Source organism: Panthera leo, chromosome E1, assembly GCF_018350215.1.
Source record: "Panthera leo isolate Ple1 chromosome E1, P.leo_Ple1_pat1.1, whole genome shotgun sequence".
NCBI classification, from domain to species: domain Eukaryota; kingdom Metazoa; phylum Chordata; class Mammalia; order Carnivora; family Felidae; genus Panthera; species Panthera leo.
Window position 1 is genome coordinate 61,118,627 of NC_056692.1, and position 23,427 is coordinate 61,142,053.

At 54.0% G+C, this 23,427-nt stretch overlaps 1 protein-coding gene across 2 annotated transcripts in view; it reads right to left on the bottom strand.

Moving 5' to 3' along the window:
* Positions 1-23,427, bottom strand: part of B3GNTL1 (UDP-GlcNAc:betaGal beta-1,3-N-acetylglucosaminyltransferase like 1) — a 94,025-nt gene that overhangs the window by 5,812 nt on the left and 64,786 nt on the right. The window contains exons 7-11 of one of the 2 annotated variants that reach the window (XM_042916801.1): positions 16,177-16,272; positions 9,864-9,988; positions 4,480-4,615; positions 4,323-4,391; positions 3,903-3,977 (exon numbers count right to left, since the gene is read on the bottom strand). In XM_042916801.1, the coding sequence (XP_042772735.1) occupies positions 3,903-3,977; positions 4,323-4,391; positions 4,480-4,615; positions 9,864-9,988; positions 16,177-16,272 (501 nt within the window). Of the gene's footprint in view, positions 1-3,197; positions 3,978-4,322; positions 4,392-4,479; positions 4,616-9,863; positions 9,989-16,176; positions 16,273-23,427 lie in introns of those variants that run through there. The other variant, XM_042916800.1, reaches the window with a different exon arrangement.

The window sequence follows — 23,427 nt, forward strand, 5'->3', positions numbered from 1 at the left end:
GGGGCCCCTGAGGGGCAACCGCCCCTGGAGCCGCGCAGGCTGGAGCCGCGTCAGCCTCCCGCCTGTGCAGAGGGAGCGTGTGTGACCGCGGGGCCCCAGGCCGCACGGAGACACGCAGGTGCCCCCCGATGCGAGCGTGGGATCCGACAAGCCATGGAAGAGCAGAACACAGAAGGCCCCGGGGACCTCCGACCAGATGGGTGTGGGGAATTTTGGGTGTGACATCTCTGTCTCAGAGTAAATTTTGTAAGGTTTTTATCTTCTTGGGAAATAACGTTGGAATTTAGGATTTGCTTCCCAATGTCGGGGGCCGGGGGATTTGGGAGGATAGAACCCACAACGGCCATGGAGGCTGCACAGGGACATGGCACACAGACACAGGCCACATGGGGGACGGCCACACGGGACACGCCGCACGGGGACACAAATGGGGGGATAGCCACATGAGGGACACACTGTGGGGGACACACCACACGGGAACAGTGGGGATGGCTGAATGAGGCTGGCTTCCTGCGGCTTTGGGGATAAGGCTGAGATGTGCTAGGAAGTTTGCTTGATTAAAAGACGACGACAGGGGAGCCTGGGATCCAGCCCCCACACTGGGCTCTGTGCTAACAACACGGAGCCTTCCTGGGACTCTCCCTCTCTCTCTGCCCCTCCCCTGCTCCCGTGTGTCACAAAATGAACATTATTTTGTGTCTCAAAATAAAGAAACATTAAAAAAAAGATAACAGTCAGATGGTACCAGCGGGTTCATATGGAATAACCTGCAAGATACATCATGTAAAACAAGCAAAATACAGAAAAAGTATGTATAACATGCTGCCATTTGCTTAGAGAAATCCCACACATTTGTGTCTGTGTTGGCTGACTCTGGCCGAAAATACAAGAAACTGGTGCCTGTGGGGGTCCCTCCAGGGACACAGAGTGAGGGATGGGAAAAGAGCTTCACCTCCCACCCAAAGCCTGCTTGCCAGGAGGGGTTTTCATTGTGGGGAGCGTTCTAATTGCCGGCAGTTTTTTGGTCCCAGAGAAGTAGACTCTTACCAGAGCTCGTCTCCTCTGAAAAATTACGTGTACATTTGTGCAGAATTGAAGTGTCTCTGTACAACCTTATAATTATCCATCCAGTCTCCCTGGCGACTTGGAACCTTGCTTACCTTGGCTTTAAACAGCCTCTTTCCTTTTAGGAAACTGCTTTCAAACCAGAAAACCCAAAGCCAGGTGGGCAGAGGTGGGTCTGTGTCACCCCTCCCCTGGAGCGCAGGCAGGACCGGCCATGGGACACAGCTAAGGGGTGGGACGTCACTTGTGTGACTTGGTCCGTCTTGCTAGCAGACCCTGCCCCTTGCCAGCTTGGAGAGAATATGCTGCCACGTTGCAGGAGGGGGTGGGGGTGGGGGTGGGGGCGGGGCACGTGGCAAGAAACAGCTAGCAAAGCACTAAAGCCCTTGGTCCAACATCCTCCAGGGTCTGGCTTCTGCCAACAGTTCTGACCCTGCTCCGGGCAAGCCTCCCCATGTGACCGCGTCTTGGCTGGCACCTCACCAGCAGCTTCGCCTCTGGGCCCCACCTCTGGTGCCTGATTTCTGAACCACAGACGCTGTGAGGTAAGAAGTGTGTGTTGTGTGGGGCTAGCTTGTGATTGTCACCACGTAGCAGTAGTTAAATAAACAGGGCCAAGCTGGCAAACAGACAAGCAGGACAAAACCTCTGGGTGACAGCTGGGGACAGGAGCGTGCCGCAGCCGTGGTGCATGGAAAGCCAGACCGCCATGTGCCCAAGAACGGGGCCGGCCGCCATCCGCACACCACACATGACACTCGTAGAAGGAAATGCAGGGGGAAAGCTGGCGGGCCTGGATTTGGCCGTGGTTTCTTAGCTGTGGCACCAAAAACATGAGCAACTAAGTTAAAAACAGATAAACTGGACTTTGTCAAAATGAAATACTTTTTGTACCAAAGGACCCCGTCAAGAGAGAAAAAGGAGAACCTGTAGAACAGGAGAGGGTGTCTGCATCTGGAACACACGAAGAACTCCGGCTCGACAAGATGAAACCCAGATAAAACGCGGGCAAAGGACACCAACAGACCTTTCTCCCAGGACGACACCCGCACGGCCAACAAGCAGCTGCAAAGACTTGGCATCATCAGTTGTCAGGAAGACGCACGATCAAAACCACACTTAGCAGCCACCCGGACGGCTGGAACACCACCGCCAGCGGACAGCGTGGAGACGCTGGCGCCCCTGCGCTGCAGTGGGAACGTGAAATGGTGCCACATTGAACACGGTGACCCCGTGACCCAAACACTGAACACGGTGACCCCGTGACCCCCCACTTCCGAGAGACGGACACGCTTCCGCACAAACCGCACAGGAAGGCTCACGGCCACGTGGTTCTAACCGCCACCTTGTGAGTCGTCTGTCGCTGAGGAACGGGTCAGCACCGGCACAGCAGCCTGGGACAACACGTGTCTGCTTCTGGCAGTTTCCACAGGCGGGGACTCGGGATGGCCCCTCCAGCAAGAGGCAGAGTCCAGCCCCTTGGAGCCGTGCTCCCAGCCCCACCTGGGGGCCCTTCCCCGGGCCACCGGCCCCGCCCGACCTGAGGTGTTGGCCGCACAGGGTCTTAAAGCAGCCAGCAGGGAAGAAGGGCGCCCCCTCCCTGAGCCCAAGGCTCAGAGCAGGACGGACTGCGCCTCCCGAAGGCTCCCGGTGCCCTGGTTACTGCGCCTCCAGCTCAGCCTCACGGGCTGGCAGCTGCTGGAAGAGGTGGCACGTGTCCCCGTCCATCCTGTGGTCCCCCCTCCCCCCCCGCAGCAAGCACCGGGCCCTGCATGCCCGTTCGGCCCACCTGAGCCCACTGGCCCCATAGCTGGGGTGCACTAGGCATCCAAATGTGAAAGATGACATGTGTATTCATACAAGTGAGAATGCAGCTCTCCGACCCCGGAGAAGGATCTCCTCCACGGAACACAGGTGTTCATCGTAAGAGAAAGGTTATGAATGTCCCCGTGTGGGAAGTAACCTTTCCTGGAAGGCTCCATGGAAAGGCAAGTCCCACGTGGGAGAAAATGTTTGCGGCTCTAACAGACGGAGGACGGGCACCAGAATCTGTGCAGAGTGCCTGGAGGTCAGCAAGGCAAGAGGCGGCCCTACGGGCACGTCCGGCGGGAGAGGCAGGCTGAGCCTGCTGGAGGTCTCACGAAGGTGGTGAGGGCCACCCAAGGCTCACCCAAGGGAGGCTGGGGGTGGGGCCTCCCAAGACCCTTCAGGTCTCCAGGCACGAGAACGTCCGGACTGTGCCCTTGCCGTTGCCAGGCTGGATGTGACCAGGGCTCACAGCCGGATTTCAGCAAGTAGATTCACAGGCCAGCCTGACGTGGGCAAGCAGACCGGGGTCCCCAGGACCCCGCTGTGTGATCCCAACACAAAGCTGGAGCTGAGAAGCGGGCACCCGTGTCCCCGGGACCCTGCGGAGGGGGTGGGGAGGATGAGGTGGGGAGAGTTCTCGGGACGGCCCTGGGCACGGGGACCACGGTGCTGGGTCAGAGGGGTGTCTCAGGGACGCTTCCACCACCTTCCACCCTTCGTCTCTGCCACAGCATCCGATCAGCACCCGGAAGGTGCCTCAGGCCTGGCACCGAGCAGGTTTCCAAAAAACGTTGCTTTTATAGAAATGCAGCCCATTTTACACAGGCACCATGGCGGCCTCTCCCAACACCCCAGCGGACCCCTGAGAGCAGCGGTCACCACCCCCGGCCCGAGACCACGGCTCCAGACAGGTGGCCCAAGCCAAGGGCCTGGATGCCTGGCCACGTGTCAGACGTCTTGATCCCACAGCTGGGGCCTTGTTCCAGCCACGCCGTCATCAGTGGAGCCCAGCCACGGCTGACACTCACCAGCTTCACGCAGATGACGAAGGGCGGCCGTGCAGCTCGGAAGTGCAGGATCGGAACCCGAGGCTTCGGCCTTTCCTGAGGGAGGAGAGGCGTCGTGGGCTCGGCTCTGTGCTGGCCTTCGGGACGCCCGGACGCGCCAGACATGCGCGCCTGTGGCCGCCCCGCAGCCTTCACCCCTGTCCGGCCCTGAGGTGCCCTCCAGTGGGAGGACGGGCCAGGCAGGGACACTGGTCACTCTGGGGCCCGAGTCGCCCAGGAAATGGGTTCACCTGTGCTGGGCCTGGCAGCTTTGTGGCTGCAGGCGGCCTTCCCCGGGGAGGAAGGTTCTGTGCACTGGCTGCTCTGTTTCCTGGCGGGGTAGGGGTGGTGACCCGTGTGTGACCCAGGCCCTCCTTGGAGGGGCTCCTGGGCCCCACGCACCTGAGAGTCTTCGTGGCAATAGAAGCCTTTCCTGATCTTGTTCTCGTCCACGTCACAGAAAGCAACCACCTGGGGGTGCAGGACACCAGCCTCAGGGACGGGGAGGGTGGGAGGCGTGGGGCAGAGGGGGAGGACGGGGAGGGGGACGGGGGCCCACCTTGCGCCGCATCCCGGCTGTCAGGCTGCGATAGAGCCGGCGGCCTTGCCTGCCCGCGTTCCAGATGGTAAAGGTGGCCCAGTGTGGCAGCACCCGCTCTTCCAGAAAGCGCACGCGATGGGTCCAGATGGTGGTCCTGTGGGGGCACGGGGGGCGGGGGGGGGGTGAACCACGTGGGCGGGGCCCCCAGCTGTCCCCAGACCTTCCTCCCTACCCGGCATTGGCTGAAGGAATGAAGGGTGAACGAGGGCCACGCTGCCTCACCCACCCTCACACCCAGTGGCGCATGCCTTTCTCAGGGCCGTGTCCTCACGGACCCAAGGGACACGAGGCACAGACCCTGGGGAGCCTGAGGGGACGTAGCCACCCCAATGTCAGGTGAGCTCAGGCAAGCACAAGAGCCTGGGCATGTCCCAAGAGCCGCCTGGAGGTGAAGGTTTCCTGCGGGAGCTTCCCGCCTGGCCCACGTGGGGACCCCTCCATAGGCGCCTTGCTACAAGCAGACTGGAGGCCCAGCCACTACCGGGGTGGGGGGCTGGCACACTCAGCTGTTTCCTGTTTAATGTGGTCACACGTGAAAAGGGCCTAAATCACAGGCGTGAAAGCATCGCTAAGAATTTGGAGGGCAGGGGCACCTGGGTGGCTCAGCTGGTTCAATGTCCGGCTCTAGATTTCAGCTCAGGTCATGATCCCAGGGTCATGAGATTGAGCCCCACGTTGGGCTCTGTGCTGACAGCTTGGAGCCTGCTTGGGATTCATTCTCTCTCACTCTCTCTGCCCCTTCCCCGACTTGCTCTCTAATAAATAAACTTATTATCGCCATGCCCCAGCGTGTTTGTGGACATTTGAAGACGTGCCCCAGCCCCAACCCAGGAGCTCAGGGATGAGGCAGCGCAAGGGGCCACGCAGAGGAGCCACCTGCACCTCCAGTCTGCTCAGGTGTCCGGGGCCCTGAGATGCCGGCACGTGATGATACAATTTAGAAACTGTCACAAACACACGTGCCTTATGGAAAACAGGACAGTTCCCGCAGCAGCATGGCCAGCGACCCGCAGACCAGAACGTGCCCACGCGCTACGGCCTTCCTGTCCCTGGGCAGCCGCTGGGTCAGAGAGGCCATAGGAGAAGGTGGTGCTCACGCGGGAAGGGCAGCGGGCAGCGCGTGCGGTCAGGGAGCCATTGCATGTGGTCCAAGTGGAAAGACGCGGGGGAAGGCGTGACCGCCGCGCACCCACCGTGCTGGCCTTGGCCGCGGGGCTGGGAAGGTGGCCGCGGGAAATAGGGTGAAAATTGCCCAGTGAGGTAACCGCTGGCCATCCCCAGTTTAAAATACAAGGACAACCCGGGAGAGCTCTCACAGGGGGGCCTCTCGGCAGAGTCTGAGGAAACTCAACTCCCGACAAGCCCGAGGGTGTAATTAAAGCTCATTACTCTGAGGTTTTGCCACTCACAGCTCAAAGCATTTAATCCAACACAGAAACTAACATGAGATCACTTCTTTTGTGTTGTGGGTGGCAAAGCCTCACGCTGCAAAAAAGAGAGAAACCTCTCAACATAAAAGACAGTGATCCCATGCAAACAAGATGAGGGCGTGTGGGGACAAAGCCCAGTGGCCGGCAGCTGGTCCTTCCTGGACACGCGGGCTCCTGCCACACTGTGGGCCACCACTGAGTCCTACAGAGAGATCCCTTTCCGCTGTCTTCTGAGAATCTAAGGTGAGGACACATGGATGGGAACATTCACGATGATGACAGAGGAGAGCCCCGACGTCCCACCCCTGATGGCACATGGAGAAGGTCCCACCCCTGATGGCCGTGGGGGGGGGGGTTCCCAATGTCCCAGCCCTGATGGCATGTGGTGGAGTCCCACCCCTGATGGCATGTGTGGGGGGGTTCCCAATGTCCCAGCTCTGATGGCATGTTGGGGGGGGTTCCCAATGTCCCAGCCCTGATGGCACGGTGGGGGGGGGGGGGTTCCCAATGTCCCCTATGTCATGGATCTCATTTCTATCTAGTTCTAATTACTGTCACCAAACGCTGGATCCAGTCCCACGTGCACACGCCAGCGGCAATTCCCCCCCACTGTGGAGTAGTTGTGATGTCGAACAGCATGCTTTCTGCCTGGTGGGAGTGCTTCCAGGAAGCGCCATCCCACAAAAGCATCTTTTGTGTCTGGCCTCTTTAGTGACCATATTGCTTTGACATTAACCCCGGTCCCTGTGTCTATCAGTGGTTATCTGTTCAATTATTGATGGCCATTTGGGTTGTTCCCAGTTCTTGGCTGTATCAGCAGCGATATGTTGAACGATGCTTTCACGTCTCTTGCCTAAACAGCCACACGTGGACTGCTGGGGCACCGGGGATATTAATTAATTTAAAGAATGCCAGGTTTCCAGAGAGGATGTACTTTTACACTCCTGAGAGCAGAGTATGACAGTTCTGGTAGAGCCACACTTTTTCACCCGTTAGAATTGGCAGACGTTACCTTTAGCCCTTCTGTTGGAGGTGTAGAGGGTTTACATTATTTACGTATTACACGGTATTGTTTTGTGAAATGTTGTGTTTGTTGAAGTATTCTGCCTTTCTTCGTGGGTGCTCGGGGTCCTGTACGCACCTCCCATTTGTGAACGTCTCCTCTCAGAATGCAGTCTGCCACTCAACCTCCGAACGGTGTCTCTTGATGAGCAAAGGTTTTTAATTTTTATCAAGTCCACTTTATGAAGTTTTAAATGGTGAATGCTTCTCACATCCTCACTGAGAAGTTTTTGTCTGCCCTGAAGTTGTGAAGACGTCCCCTAGTGTTTGCTCCAGATGCTTTCTTTTTATTTTTTTTATTTTTTTTATTTTTTTTTATTTTTGAGACAGAGAGAGACAGAGCATGAACGGGGGAGGGGCAGAGAGAGAGGGAGACACAGAATCGGAAGCAGGCTCCAGGCTCTGAGCCATCAGCCCAGAGCCCGACGCGGGGCTCGAACTCACGGACCGCGAGATCGTGACCTGAGCCGAAGTCGGACGTTTAACCGACTGAGCCACCCAGGCGCCCCTATTTTTTTTTTTTTTTTTTTTTCAGATGCTTTCTACTTTAGCTGTTTCTGTATTTTTATCTAAGATCCACCTGGAATTAGTTTTTCTGTATGGTTTGTGATTTTCTTTCTTTTTTTTCTCATGTGAATATCTAGTTCCACTTGTTGAAAACACTTTCCTTTTCCACTGAATGCCTTTGGAGACTTTGTTGAAAATCAATCTGTGATACAATTTTGAGTGTATTTCTGGATTGTTTCCCTGGTCTCTCTCAATGCTGTTGCTGTTTCCTGACCGCCGTGTAAGACTTCAGAGTAAGTCTTGAAATCTAGCGCGGGGAGTCCTCAAATTTTGCTCTTTTTAAGGCTGTTTTGGCCATTCTGGGTCCTTCAATTTTCCACGAGGATTTCAGAACCAAGATATCAATTTCCACAAAGAAGCCAGCAGGCTCCTGTCCTGGGACCGCGAGTTTGGGAAGAATGAGCACCAACGTTACTGAGTCTTCAGACCACGAAGGTGGCGCCCCTGCGTCCGCCCTACAGGGTTTCCTGGATTTCCTGCAGCACTTTGCAGACATACACACACCTTGTGAAATTTACCCACAAGCATTTTATGTTTGGTGCCACCACACAGATGCCTTAACTGTGCTTTCAATCGTTCATGGCAAATGCGTGGATTGTGTGCCCCGGCTGAATTCTATAAATTGTGACCATTTTAGTTTCATCAAATTAAATTTTTTTCTAATTTCCTGTGTGATTTTTTTTCCCCTTGGTTGCCTAATTTCCAAGTATTTTGGACTTCTAGGATGTGTTAATGATTTCTAATTTAATTCTATGTGGTTATAAAACATACCTTGTATGACTGCAATCATTTGAAATTGATTCAGAGTTGTTTTCTGGTCCAAAGTATTGTCCATCTTGCATCTTAAAGGGACAACGTCTTCTGTGGTCGAGTGTATGTCCCGAGTCAGGTCACGGTTACCAGTGTGACTCCAGTACCCTGGCAGACTTCCCTGTTTCTCTCGGTTACTGGAACGTGGCACAAAACCTCCAACTGTAGCTGCGGACTGTTTCTGTTGGGGTTTTTCATGTGGAGACTGTGATTAGACACACAGACATCTGGTGCTTTGTCCTGTGACATGACCTCTTCCCCTTGGGTGTAAATCACACTGGCACAGAGTCAGCTTCATGACAATAAACCGAAAACAATGATGCCCCACCAAAGCTATTATATAAAAATTCAGATTTAACAGAGGACAACCAAAATTGAGCTCTTCTGCTGAAAGCCGGAAAACGGAAGTTTCAACATGCAACAATACGCCTGACCTCCCGAGTCAACATGGATACTGCAACCTGGGCCCCACACGTGACCGTCACACAGACTGGCACCACGCCCCCTGTGTAGGTGGATGGCAGCCCTCCCCAGACGAGGACGCTCAGCTGAGAAGCTGCAGCCTTCTCACACCCTGCAGGGAAGCACAGTGAACCCTGCTTCCAAGACAGGAACGCGCCCCGGGGTCAAGCTCTTCGCATTCAGAGGGCCCAGTTCCCCCAACCCTGTTCCCAAAAGTGAGCAGTGTCACAACCCTGAGGCACCAAGGGGACACACACTTGTAATTGTGAGAAACGTGCCCACGCACGCACAGTTCAAACCGAAGAAACAGGAGGACGCCCCTTCCCTCGCTTCGCCTTCCTCCATGTTCCACCCCTCCTGCCCGGGCAGGACACGCCCGAGGACACGCCGGCCACTGGGGACATGGGGCCGAGCAGATGCCATCACAGCAGCCCCCTCGGTGGGGGCAGAGAGGGCACAATGAGCCCACCTGTAGCCAAGTTAGACGGGCACCGGGCTCACTGGGAGGCTGCCATCAGCTCACGGCAATTGAGACCAACACTTCAACGGGACACGTACGCAAGATTCTACCTCACTGTGAAAAAGGGGACAGACGTGGCCTTCATCCTGGGGAAACCGCCAACCATAGACCCTGGGACGGCTTTCCCCCATGAAGGCCACAGACTCTGTGTACCCACACTGGCCATGCTCACCTGGGGTAGAGACCCACACCAGGTGACCTGTGTCTACCCCACTGATCCTGGCTTAGACTTTGGCCATCCCTGCACCCTCCACCCTGGCCCCCGGCCTCTCCCCCGACCCCAGCCCTTCACACTTGACCCTGGCCCCTCACCCTCAACCCCAGACCCTGACCCCTCACGCTCGACCCTGGCCCCTGGTCCTTCATGCTCAACCCTGGACCTCGACCTGGACCCTAATCCCTCACCTTTGACCCTGGACCTCAGCCCCTCATGCTCAACCCTGGCCCCTCGTGGCCCCCAGACCAGGTCTGGAACCCTGGGACGTACATACTCGAGGACAGAGTGTGTGGCCGCGTTGGGGTGGTAGCGGTAGAGGAGGAGGCTCTGGTCCACACGGATGACCCCGCCGCCCTTTCTGAGGTGGCTGTAGAAGAACAACAGGTCCTCCGGCTCACCCTGCGGGGGAAACAGAAGCATCGACGTTGCTGGTGTCTCGCTCACCGCAGAAGACACACCTGTGCCAGAGGCTTCCGTGTGAGCGCTAGTTCAGGTGACTGGAGGTGGGGAGTAACGCCCAGCCTCATCTGCAAGGCTCCAGTGTCACTGGCGTGCCCAGCACTCGAGTGTGGGGACGTCATCTCAGGATGAGGACGTGATGGCCAGGAAGAGCTAGGGCCACAGGGGTGGACGAAAGGCCCCAGAGTCACCCTCGCTTATGCTCCCCCCCCCCCACCCCCCACAAACGGGGTCTCTGTGCTGCACGGACCTGAGAGCTCTCCTGTCTTGAGAGAACTCAGCCTCCCACCATCCCCCAGCCGGTCGGGCTGGCCGAGCTCAGCACTGAGCACCGAAGCTGGAAGCCAGACACTGGCTCAGCCCCCTTTTCATTCCCTAAACTCTAGAGTGACAGCGGGCGGAGAGGTCTGGGTCCTGCCTACCCTCCTGGCTGTAAGCAGTGCGTCACTGAAGGTGCGCCCCGGGGCCTGGTCTCTGACTGTACAGGTCTACAGCCTGAACCCCAGGTCGGCTCACAAGCCCAAGGCAGCGCGGGCGCCACAGCCAAGCCCGCGACTTGACTGCGGCCTCTCCAGGGCCTCCTGGCCGCTGCCCAGTTTGCCTCTCTCCCCAAGAGGAAGGTCGCACGGCTGCCCTCGGGGGCATGGAATCCCGAGGGAGACCCCATCTCCCACCGCTCCACGCGGCAAGCATGTCCCCAGACTGGCTCTTCGCCAGGTCTCGTCAGCGTTGGTGACACCCAGTACGCCTGGCTCCCCAGGAGCACTGCTGCTTCCGGCTCTGGGCCGGACGCTTCTGGGAAGGGCTGAGCCCCACCAGGAAGCGCTGCGCTGGGCGCAACTCCCGGCTCGGCTCTCGGTTCCCAGGCTCTTTCCAGGCTGCGTCACCGCTACCAACTCAGCCTCTGTACAGTTTTTGGCCATAGGAGTCTGAGCTCCTGGTGAGCAGGTGCCCAGGAGGGTGGACAGTGGCTCAGACTCTCTGCCTTGTGGGGAGCAGTGGTGCTCCAGGGCCACATCCAAGTAAATTCTCACGACTTTCCTTCTGGCCAGAAAGAAGGAAACCCTGAAGGTGAGTTCTTCCAGATCCCAAGAAGAAAGCCCACCTTTTCCTTCCTGTTCCTAAACCTGTAAAGTGCATGGTTACAGTTTGCTCTATAAAGGTTTGGAAAGACAGGAAATTAGAAAAAGGGACCTACGCAAATCACCTGTGACTCTGTCACCACAAAGCTGCTCTGAGCTTCTGTGTGTGGCCCACGTGTTTATTCTCCTGCGGACACACTTTCAGCAGAGCTGCAAAGAGTTTTGAAGCTTGGTTTTTACCTTAATGTTTTATTATAAATCTTTTCACGTCACCGTGGTCTTTGTAAAAACTAGTCCTTCAAGTCACGTGTGCTGACGCACTTGTCCACTCGCACGTTGGAAACGAGGGTGTTCACAGCTTTTCCCCACTGTTAGACTGCTGTGGATCGCCACAGGCTCTGTGCCCAAGTCACCCTGCCGTGAGCACGTGGCACCTTTCGACCGGCTCGGGGTCCGCCCATAATACAAGGAAGTGTGCACCAGACTCCTTGGCTTGGACTCCCGGGCCTGTCTGGCCTTACAGAGTCACCCAGGTGGACAGACACTCTGGAGCCGACCTTGGGAACCAAGGACTGTGCCAGGTCCCGCACGTGGGGGCGTGGCAGGCGGGGCGGGCACACTGAGGGTCCCGGAGGTGGGGGTGTGGCGGGCAGGGCAGCACACCCTGGTGATGGGGTGAGAGGGGATTGGGGTCCTGGGGCAGACGGGAGCGCAGAGCAGGCGCCAGTCCCTGATACGCTCTGGAAGCTGCATGTGACAGTGGCAGGAGAGCGGGTCGTGTGGATCCCTGAGAACAGGGCCACGCAAAGTCATCTACGCGGAGCCAGTGGGAGAGAGTGCAGAAAGTCAGACACTTCCCCAGATGAATAAAATTCAACCTGCTGATGTAACCACAACAAAGACGACCCCGAACCAGGAGTCAGATCAGCATCGAACCGTCCCTGCACCTGAGAAGGCAAGGGGGACCCGGGCAGCGGTGTGTGGGGGGGGTGTCAGGGGGTGGGGGGGTCGGGGGGAAGGGTGTGCCTCCCAAGCCTGGCCGCTCCTGGCAGCAGACTGGTGATGCTGTGTGCCTGAGGATTTGCTAGAAAACGTCCAACTGCACATTTAAACAGATGAATTGTATGGTACGTGAATTATTCCTCAATAAACCTCTAAAATAAGAGGGGATTGATTGAACTCAAAATAGAAATAGGAGGAAAAGATAAAATCATATGAGAAATGAAGCCTAGAAACGTAGGAGTGGGAGAGAAAGTTCCTGAGAGTAAAGCCAGGGACCATTCCACTGATGTGAAACCAGAGTCTGCAAAACAGAGGAAGAAAACGACAGAGCAGAGGGCACACTGAAAAGTACGTGCCAAGGAAACTCTGGGAAACACAGCAGACCTGTACCCACCTACCGGAAAGGCGCAGCAGTTAAGTCCCTGTGAAGCTATTAGTTTTTGACAAGGAAATAACCCTCAGAGCCTCCAGGCACGATCACGCGCTCACCAGGTAGAGAGACTTCGGTGAGCGTCAGACTCTGGAAAGCAACAAACCAAGGCAAGAGCAGAACAGAATTTTCACTCTCAAGGAAAGGAAATGAGCCAAGGGTGTTCTGTACGGCCATGTCCCTCAAGTAGCAGGACCAAGGACCACGTTCTGAGCGGGACGTGTATGGCTGTGGACGCAGGGTCGGGTGGGCGACGTATCCACGTGTGTATGTCTTCCAACATTACTGGAAATCACACAACAAAACGGGAGAAGGGAAGAGAGGGTCTCACTGCAGGTTGTACAGGAAGCAGATGAGCGTCAGAATACCTTTCGAAAATGGAAAATAGCAGACCAGAGAAGGTTTAAGAAGCATACACAGGACTATGGGTATCTGAAAAGAGAGAAATACAGAAATAACCACTAGAACAAAATGCAAGCCTTCAACACCAGAGAAATTTAAACAGCCCAGAGTGGGTGATGGCTGCTGTCTCCGGATGGCTGAGTAGCCGCCCTCCTGCAGCAATGACGCGGTGCAGGCCGTGTGTGTAGTGTGCAGGCTGTGGTTGGGGCGATGGGGGGGGGGCGACGCAGACCCCCCAGGGATGGGAGCCACAGCCTTATGGCCCCGATGTCCTCAGGCTGTGGAAGTGAGGAAATCCCATAATGCAGAAGTCAAATAGAAGAAAACATCCACAAGCAAATACCCGGTAAAGAATGCCAACAATGTGGGCGCCTGGGGGGCTCATTAGGTCGAATGCGCAACTCTAGGTTTCCTCCGATCTCATGAGTCATGAGCTGGAACCCCACATCAGGCTCTGCTCTGACAGTGTGGGGCATGCTTGGGATTCTCTCCACCCCCTTCTCTGCCCCTCCCCTGCTCACCCTCATGTGTTCTCTCTCAAAATAAATAAACATTAAAAAAAAAAAAAAAAAAGAATGCCACCAGTTTGACAACCACAAAACAACCCACTTGAAAGTGGGCAAAAGATTTGGACATTTCATAAAATAACAAACGGCCAATGAACACATAAAAATTGTTTAACATCCTTAGTGGTCTCAGAAACGCAAATAAAAATGAGAAGCCGCCAAGACCAACCAGAATGGCTGACACTGAGAGCTCTGAGCTGCTGGCCGGGCGTTGGCGGGGGGGGGGGGGGGGTGCTGCATGGAAGGGCAAGACGTGGGGGGGCTGCACACGGTGTGGGGAGGGCAGGGCATGGGGGGGTGCTGCACGCGGCGGGGGGAGGGCAGGGTGGCCTCCCCCCTCACAAGCCAACTCCAGCCGGCTCTTTCCACCAGACGAAATGCACATCGGGAAAGTGCTGGCGGCCAGCCTTTCTGGGCAGCCAGTTCTCCCCGGGCAGTGACGGGCCTTCTCCCGACCTTCCCACCCAGGCCAGCCTGCCCTCAGAAGGCATGTTCAGAACGAACAAAGGCCTTTTTGTTACTTTCCTTTTTGTGTAAGGGCCTGAACTGGTTGCCTCCTGGGGGCATTCAGATTCCCTAGCTTGGTAGCAGAGGCTGCTTACCACGGCTGGATGCCACCCTGTGCCAGCACGGTACCTACCTCCAAATCTCCCCTCCCCCTCCCAGCCTGCCTCTGCAAGTGCATTTCCCAGTTAAAACCTGTCCACCTTGTAGGTCCAGCTCACAACCACTATTTCCATCCCCCTGGAGCCCCGGCTTATTTGCTGACCCTTGGGCCACCCCAGTCCACACCTCTGGTCACCTGCTACATCATTTAGCACCTGGACTGTTTTCTGCTGCTTCGGCCACTTGCCCCTCTCTCCACAGAGTAGGAGCCACAGGCTCTTGGCCCTGGGTAGACTGTGGCTCTTCACTAAGGCCCATGGAAAATTACCTGAGGGCCAGTCCCCAAACCTGATTTCTGGTCCCTGATCCCTGGTGCCTGGCCTGTGATCTCTAATTTCTGATCCGTGGTCTCTGGGCTCTGATCTCCGGTACCTAAACTCTGGTCCCTGATCGCTGGTGCCTGGTCTGTGATCTCTAATTTCTGGTCTGTGGTCTCTGGGCCCCGATCTCCGGTCCCTAAACTCTGGTCCCTGATCCCTGATCTGTGATCTCTAATTTCTGGTCCGTGGTCTCTGGCCCCTGATCTCTGGTGCCTGGCCTGTGATCTCTAATTTCTGGTCCGTGGTCTCTGATCCCTGGTACCTGGTCTGTGATCTCTAATTTCTGGTCTATGGTCTCTGATCCCTGATTTGTAGTCTTTGGCCCCTGATCTGGTCCCTAAACTCTGGTCCCTGATCCCTGTTCTCTGATTTCTAGTCTCTAGTCCCCAATCTCAGGTGCCTCATCTCTGATCCTTGGTCCCTGAACTTTGATCAATGTTCCTGATCTCTGGTCCCCAGTCCTTCAACTTGGATCCCTGATCTCTGATCCCTGGTCTCTGGTCCATAGTCTCTGATCCCTGGTGCTTGAAATCTGACTTCTGGTCCCTGAAATAAATCTGGTCTCTGGTCTCTGCTCCCTGATATCTGATTCTTGGTCCCTGATCCCTGATTGCTGTCCCTAATATCTGATCCCTGGTCTTTGATATCTGGTGCCTGATCTCTGGTCCCTGATATGTGATCCTTGATCCCTTGTCTCTGGTCTCTGGTCCCTCAGCCCTGGTACAAAGGGACTGATGGCCTTTCTTTGCCCCCAGGAACTTCTACTCCAGGAAGAATTGCCTTGAGCTAAAAGGCTTGATGTACTTTGAATCCTGAGACCACTCATGGCTGTGAATTAGGGATTTGTCAGATCTTTCAGTCAGTGTTCCTCAGGGATCACCTCCCGATGACCATTTCTGGGCCATTTTCTGCAGAAGAATATGAAAGCGGGTGCTTGGATTCAGGTCCAAAGAGAACAGGGGCCTTTTGTAGCACCTGCTTAGGTGGGGAGATTTGCTGGAGTTTCCCTTTACCCACCCTGTTGTCTCACAGTCAGGGAGAACTTGTTGGCTGAGAGCCACCACCCCCCCCCCCAAAAAAAAAAAAGCTCTGCCTGCCTTGGCCCCTGCTGCTGCTGGTGAAGTTGAGACTGGGGCCCCTGGGCAGGGTGGTATCACACGTACATAGTTCTATCTGTATGAATTTGCGGGGAGAAACAAGAACACAGGGATGATACCAAATGCCCTAAAATCATGAATTAGCACACCTCCATGACAAAGTGACCTGGTCTCCCATCCCAGCAAGGTGGAGAGACGGGAAGGTCAGACAGTGCACGGCAGAGTAATTCACATGTCCACTAGCTGTGGCCCAGTCCATGGAGTGAACAGGAGGGTGACTCCATGGCCTGTGCTTTCCTACGAACAGCTGTTAAGCCAGGATGAGGTAGCCTGGGCCTGCACACAGAAATCCCAGGTGGTGCCAGGGCCTCAGATACTCTCTGGAACACTCAGCCGAGCTGGCAGGAGAAGTGCTGGGAAGGCCTTCATGGAAGGCATTTTCCTAATCCCTGGATCCCCAGAGAGGGCACAGCACCCTTGAAGTAGGTAGGGCTGGGATTCAGGGAATTCGCACCCCAGAGTGTTACCCCAGAGGAGGGGGCCCACAAGGGGCCCACACTTACCTGCCCGCCTTCGTCAAATGGGCCCACGTGGGAGAACCATGCTCGAGAGCAGAACCAGGTGGGCATGATCACAGTTGGGCCATTGGAGGTAAAGACCTAGAAGCAACGACACTGACATAATTATTGGAGAACACCTTATCACAAACAACTTACAACTTCTCTTCCACAAAGTGTAAGTCAGAAAGTGACAAATGAATTTGCCTTTCTTTGAGGTATAGCAGTTCAAGGGACTTTACAGCCACATCAACAGTATCTGGTGCCCAAGGCTAACAGATGGGGGAAGAGGGGCCCACAGAATGAGTGGCCCCACTGGGGTCCTGTTCCCAGGTTAACGCTCACTGATTGTGTTCAATAAGGAGGTCCCCCTGCTTTTGACTGGTGGTGAAGCTTCATGTGAAAACAAAACATAAATATGTTGCTTTTAATTAGGACAAGAAAAACTGAAACAGGATAAAAAGATAGTGTACATGAGACAGATAGACTCCTAGAAAGACATGAATCATCGAAATTGACTGAAAAAGAAATAGAAACTATGAATAGATCTATGACAGGTAAGAGACTGAAAAAGTAGTTTTAAAAAAAACCCCAACCACAACTTCCCACAAAGAAAAGCCCAGGTCCAGAGGGCTTCACCAGTAATTCTATCAAATATTTAACAACTTGATATCAATGCTTCACAAAGTCTTCCAAACAACAGAAAAGTGTGGGAGACACTTCCTGAGTCATTCTGGAAGAGACCAGCATTATCCTGACACCAAATCCAGTCAAAAATATCACAAAACTACACACCAAGATCCCTTATGAATACAGTTGCAAAAATGTTCAACAAAACACTAGTGAATGGAGTCCCAACATCATAGAAAAAGGACCCTACACCATGACCAAGTGGACTTTATCCCAGGATTGCAAGGTTGGTTCAATATATGTAGCCACGCTGAAGAAAAAGTCTCCAGATGCTGAGACTGGGCGGACGTGCAGGGCTGCCTCTGCAGCGAAAACAGCGGCAGGAGCAAACTGCACATGGTCTTTATTTCACGTTCGCCAGGTAGAAACATCGAAGAATGTTAGAGCATGGGAGAAAAACACAAGGAGCCTCCAGACGTAGAGTAAACTGGTGTTTACAGAAAAGCAAGCAAGGCAGGGGCAGGTGTGCGGTTTCAAGGACTGTTAGGCAGGGACGGCGGGTCGGTCTCCTAACTGGCTCCTGGGGCCCTGTTCTCATAGCGCCGTCACGTCCCACAGCCTTGAGCCCAGAGCATCGCTGACATTTCAGCAATTACCCCATTCGCTTTCCCAGGACTTACAAAACGCTCTCTAGAAATAACTCTCTTGAAATAACCTATGACAGGAAAACCTCACCAGAATTACACAGAAGTCTGGAGAGTAAGGCGGGGAGGCTTTTATAGAGGAGGCGGGAGGTTGGGCGGGGCTGTTGTAAACAGAATGTCCATTGGACTATACTGGGAGCTGGAAGTATGGTGGCTTCTCATTGGCTGGGCTGTTGCCGGAGCAGCAGGAAACCTTCCTGTTGCTGAGTAAGTAGTGTCCACCTGCAAGGTGCCTCTCCTCCTGTTGGGTCTGCGATTGCTAACTAGTGCTGGGCCCACAGCCCGCCCCCCCTGCCCGCCTCTATCCCACCCTAAATGAGGTTTCCTTGATTCAGTTTCACACTTAAAAGCACAATACAATAAAGAACATTTGGAATGAGTCCATAAAATATATAAATGTATGGAAGGGAATGTACCTAAATAATAACAGCAGTGGCCAATGACTGCTGAGGTTACATAGGATTTGCTTTATTCTTTTCTGTATTTCCTGAATTTCTTTTTTTATATTTATTTACTTTTAGAGAGAGAGAGAAAGAGAGCGCGCGCATGTGAGCAGGGGAGAGGGGCAGAGGGAGAGAGAGAATCCCAAGCAGGCTCCACACTCAGTGCAGAGCCCAACTTGGGGATGATCTCAAGACTGTGAGATCATGACCTGAGCCGAAATCGAGTTGGTCACTTAACTGAACCACCCAGGTGTCCCTATATTTTTCTGAAAAAAAAAAAAAAAAAAAAAAAAAAAAAAAAAATTTAGAGTTTATTTTTATTTATTTTGTGAGAGAGAGCAAGAGTGGGATAAGGATAGAAAGAGAGGAGACAGAGAATCCCAAGCAGACTCAACATTGTCAGCACAGAGCCTGAAGCAGGGCTCAAACTCACGAGCTGTAAGATCATGACCTGAACAAAAGGCAGACACTTAACTGACTGAGCCACCCAGGCACCCTTGAATTTCTTAAACATCAACAAAAAAGCAAGATTACAGTCAGAGAAAAAGCTGGCTCCACCTTGAAAAAACATTTCCAGGAAAACATTTTTGAGAAAAAAGATACACATAACTATATAATTATACTTTTATATTGAATGCAATTTCTTTCATTTATAAAGAAAACACTCAAAAATTTTCTGAGTGGAATCATTAATTTTCTGTTCTGAAAATGCTTTCTGTGTACAAGATTAATACATGTTCATTGACACAAAATATAGAACATCATGCAGAAAAACTAAAACCATCCCTAATTGTACCACCCAGAGAAATAAAGTATTAAATTTACAGTGTGTTCCCTTCCAGACCTTTTACCTTAGGAGAAAAATTGCAAAATGCGTACCAAGTGTGTGCACACAAACCCTAACCCTATCACCTGCTGTCCTCATAGTTCTGTCTTAGGTTTTCTTCTGGAACACCATCTCTGTGCCGGGAAGTCACAGCTGCAGAACGTTGTCCCCGGATCTCTCCTGCCATCATCTTTCCTGACCTCCAGTTGCTCCTTCTTCAAGGACTTCTTTTACTTTGAGAGTCTGGAATTCTAACTTTCTAGAATGTTCCTGCCTCCTGCTTCCTGGGGTCCACCTGTTCCCACAGGACTCAGAAGGTCCTTTGTATGCAGTGATGGCACCCATAGCTTTTTGTCCCCACCAAACAGGGTCACTGCACCTGAGACACCCTGGCTGGTGGGAGCCCGGGGTCTGTCTGAGCAGCAGTGGCCCAGAGGGTGGAGAAGGAGCCCTGTTTCCCTAGTGAAAACAACCAGTGGTGACAAAAAGGTGTTACGTGTCAACGAGTCCCGCTGGTGGAGAGCTGGGCCCCGGGGCTCCACACCTGGGCATTTCTTTTCTGAGGTAATTCCTATTAACCCATAAAATCTGAACTCATGCCAGTGACAGGTCATGGGCAGGGCATGAGCATGTGACTTCTGTGAGAACATGCCAGACACTCGGTTCCAACTGGGACCAGAATCTCAGTTTCTCCCGCACTGGAAGCTCTGAGCACATCACAGAACCCTGAAAGCTGACTGATTAAATGCTGCAGCTCAGAGCAAAGGCAACGAGCCTCTCAGCCCTCTGGGCCTGGGAAGCACTTCTTCTGAGTTCTGAGAGCACAACTCACCCTTGAACAACACAGGAGTGAACGGTGTGGGTCCACTTACAACATGGATTTTTTTTTTTTATAAATACAGCGCAGCGCCATTATTGAGTTTCCCTAGTGGTCTTCTTAGTAATGTTTTCTCTTCTCTGGCTTACTTTATTGTAGGAATACGGTATAAAATACATGTGTTAATTGACTGTTCACGTCACTGGTGAGGCTTCTGGTCCTGTAGGCTATTAGCAGTTGTTTTTTGGGGTCAAAAGTCATACATGGATTTTGGCCTGTGCGGAGCTTCGGCACCCTGAAACCCCACTCTGTCCAAGTGTCAACTGTATTTCTATGCGTCAACTGTCCAGCGGCACCCTGCCCCTCAGGACAGGCCCGCCTCCTCACACACGGCTGCAGAGCAAAGTCCCTCTCTCCCTTGGCTGTCTGAGCCAGCTTACATGATGGTCAGTGAGGACGGCGTCACCCGTGTTTGCTGGGGGCCCCCACAGTTCTGGAACCCTCCACCATGTTTGCTGTGGGTCCCCACAGTTCCGGAGCCCTCCACTCAGCCCAACACTCGTCCACTCCACACCGGGGGCTGTTTGCAATTCTCAGAAGCTACCATCAGGTAGGTCGCTGGGCTTCCTGTGAGTGGCAACGTTAGTGGTGCCACTTTGCAGAGTGCTGGCCCAGTGAAGCACATCAAGATACTTATCAGCATTTTACACAAACGAGCCGGTTGGGGTGGTTACACACATACGCATGTGTGGTAAGACTCAGAACTGTATGCCAGAAAGGGAAAAACCAGTCCATTGTATGGTGTGTTAGTCTTTGGACAAGTAAATGTTTTCAACTTTAAATGGTTTTTCCAGGCTTCGTGGAGTCTAGGAGAGGGTGTCTGTTTACAAAACAAAACCAGAGGCACACATATTCCTACAAAGATACACATAGATGTGCTCCCACAGGCCGCCAGCTTCACTGCCCAATGTGAGGACTGAACAGGGGAGACAGGCCAACTGGCAGAGACTGGCTACATGGTTTTCTGTCCTGTCCCCGAGATGCCAGCTCCCAGCTGACGTGTCCCCTGCTCCCTCGGGAGCCTCATGTCTCTCCGTGGAAACGATGCTGGCCGCAGGTGACGGGAGAAACCTGCTGATGGAATTTTCTTCTTGGCAACTTGGGGAAGGAACAAGGCCAGAGCAGGGATGAGGACAGAAGCCGGGCACTGTTCCTGGTGTTGCTGACACTTCTGTGACCAGCGGGAGATCAGAGGTCCAGAAGGGGGCAGGCTGGCAGGACAGAGCCTCGGGGTTTGATGGCCTTTTGGAAATTTGCCAGTCTTCAGTTCTAGACACGCTTCAGGCTGTGAACGAATTCCGTGTTTGAATTTGATGCTGTGTGGAGTGTGTCCAGAAGGGCTCCCAGAGGGCAGTGAGCTGGGACTGTGGGGGCCGAGGAAGGCCAGTGACTACCCCTCAACACAGGGAGGAGGCGTCCTATGCTTTGTGAGCGTACCCTGCCTCTGAAGTTCCCCGAGACTCTTCATAGGAAGAAATGGTCTTGGAAGAAAACCAGCCTTTCCTTGAAGGATGGCTGGTCTGGGCCGCTCCCAGCACCACATCATGTGCCTGAGTGGCCAGGGCAGACCTCCCAGCCCTGACCCCTGATTCAGCCAGGCCAGGCTGTCAGCACATCAGGGGCTGGGTCCCGGGCTCAGTTGCTATTCTGGCAGCCCAGTGAAGGGCAGAAGGGCCTCCAGGCTTCTCTGGGAGCCATGCCGCCAGTGGCCCCGACGCCTGGTCTGGGCCAAAGAGGCTCTCGCTGCTGCCCAGCCACGGGTGGACACCAGGAAGCAGAATTCTTTGCGTTGATGTTCTAGGGGTGGGAGGGCCTGGGGAGAAGACATGTGGAGCCAGGACCCCTCACCTCAGCCACCAGGACTCCGGCCACCAGGACGCGCACAACAGAAGGGCCTCCCGGCTGACAAGGGCACCGGTCCCAGCCTCACGCTCAGGATCTTCTCTAACCCAATCACCTCCCAAAGGCCCCCCAACTCTGTCATGTTAGAGGCCAGGGTTTCGACACAGGAATCTGTGTGTAAGGTTCTCGAGTTCGGTTTTGTTGTGCGTGGATGTGCGGACGTCCCAATGACATCTTTTGCACCAGGCCGTGCAGCCCTTCTATCTGATCAGGGATCTGTGGGTCCCTCCTTGTGCTGGCACCACACAGCCTTGGAGTCAGGTAGCGCTAGCCGACAACTCTGCTCTTGTCCACATATATTTTGACTATTCTAAATCTTTGCGTTTCCAACAAATTTTGGAACGAGCTGGCCAATTTCTTCTACAAAAACTGCTGTGGTGGTGACTCTGTTGTGTGAGTGTCCAGGTCAGTCGGGGGAGGACTGACCTCCTCACAACAGCCGCATGCCCCTTGGACCTCCGCTCTGGCCTGCCCCCTCTTCCTGGCACGGCCTGGTGACTCCCCTGCTTCCCTCTTATATGGACACTCGTGGTGCACTTAGGGCCCACTTGCACCATCCAAGATGGTCTCCCATCTCAAAATCCTTAGTCACGTCTACAAAGACCCCCTTGCCATGTAAGGTAACACTTTCAGGGGGACATTTGGAAATGTTTGGAGGCGTTCTTAGTGGTCATACCTGGGGTGGGAGCTCCTGGCGTCTAGGTAACTGGATGCCAGGGGCAGGGAGATTTAACTGTAATGAAACACAATACAGCCTCGCGAATGCCAGAATTAAAGACTGACAATACCGAGTGAGATGTTACACTCCGAGGAGAGGACAGTGAACATAACCCGCCTTGCAAGCGGCCGAGCAGGTAATCAGACTTTCCACACAACCAGCCACTCCACTCCTGGGGGTCCCAGAAAAATAAAAACATATGTCCACACAAAACCTGTCCATTGAGTTCGTGGGTTCGAGCCCCACATGGGACTCCACTGACAGTGCAGCGCCTACTTGGGATTCTCTCTGTCTCTCTCTGTCTCTGTCTCTGTCTCTGTCTCTCTCTCTCTCACTTTCTCTCTCCCCCTCCCCCAGTCAGGCTTTGTCTCTCTCAAAAATAAATAACTAAAAAAAGAAAAAAAAAAAAAAACAAACAAAAAAACCTGTCCGTGAATGTTCAAAGCAGCTTTACACACAACAGAAAAAACAGGAAGCAACCTAAACGCTCTGCAATGAGTGATAGGACACCGTGGAACAGCCACACAAAGGGACCGTCCCTGGCAGTTGGAGAACAGGCTGCAGGCACAGCAGCAACGTGGACAGACACCAACAGCTTTTGCCGAGCAAAGGCAGGCAGCCTCTAGAGGGCAAGTCTCCACGTCCACAAAATCCTAAGACAGCCGTTCTAACCTCCGGTGACAGAGATCGGATCAGTGGGGCCTGCAGCCGGCTAAGGAGCTGGGCCTGTGGCTGAGGCACAAACCTGAACCACCAAGGTATCTGCTGAGACCAAGGAAGCTGCACCCGAGGCAGCTTATGTGGCCTTTGGGACCCCGTGCCCTGCTTTCTGCACATCAGGCTTTTGGTGCTTTTGGAGGGGCTTCGAGGGTCCTGGAATCCAGGGGCTCCCCATTGCCAGACATCACCGAAGGGCTCCTGAATGCCAGCATTTTCTACCAGTCCCAACAAATGTGTCCCATAACTTCCTTGACTGTCAAAAAAACCGGTTTCATACTGCTAGTTGTGAACTTTGACAAAACAAAACCCCAGCTTCCTGTGTTCAGCTCCTACTTGCTACAAATCCAGAGGCATTTTCTGGCAGGTTGGCTGCAGCTGAAGGGATGTTTCAACTTGGTAGTGGGGCTGAGCTGAGACAAGCAGCCTGGTCCCCAAGC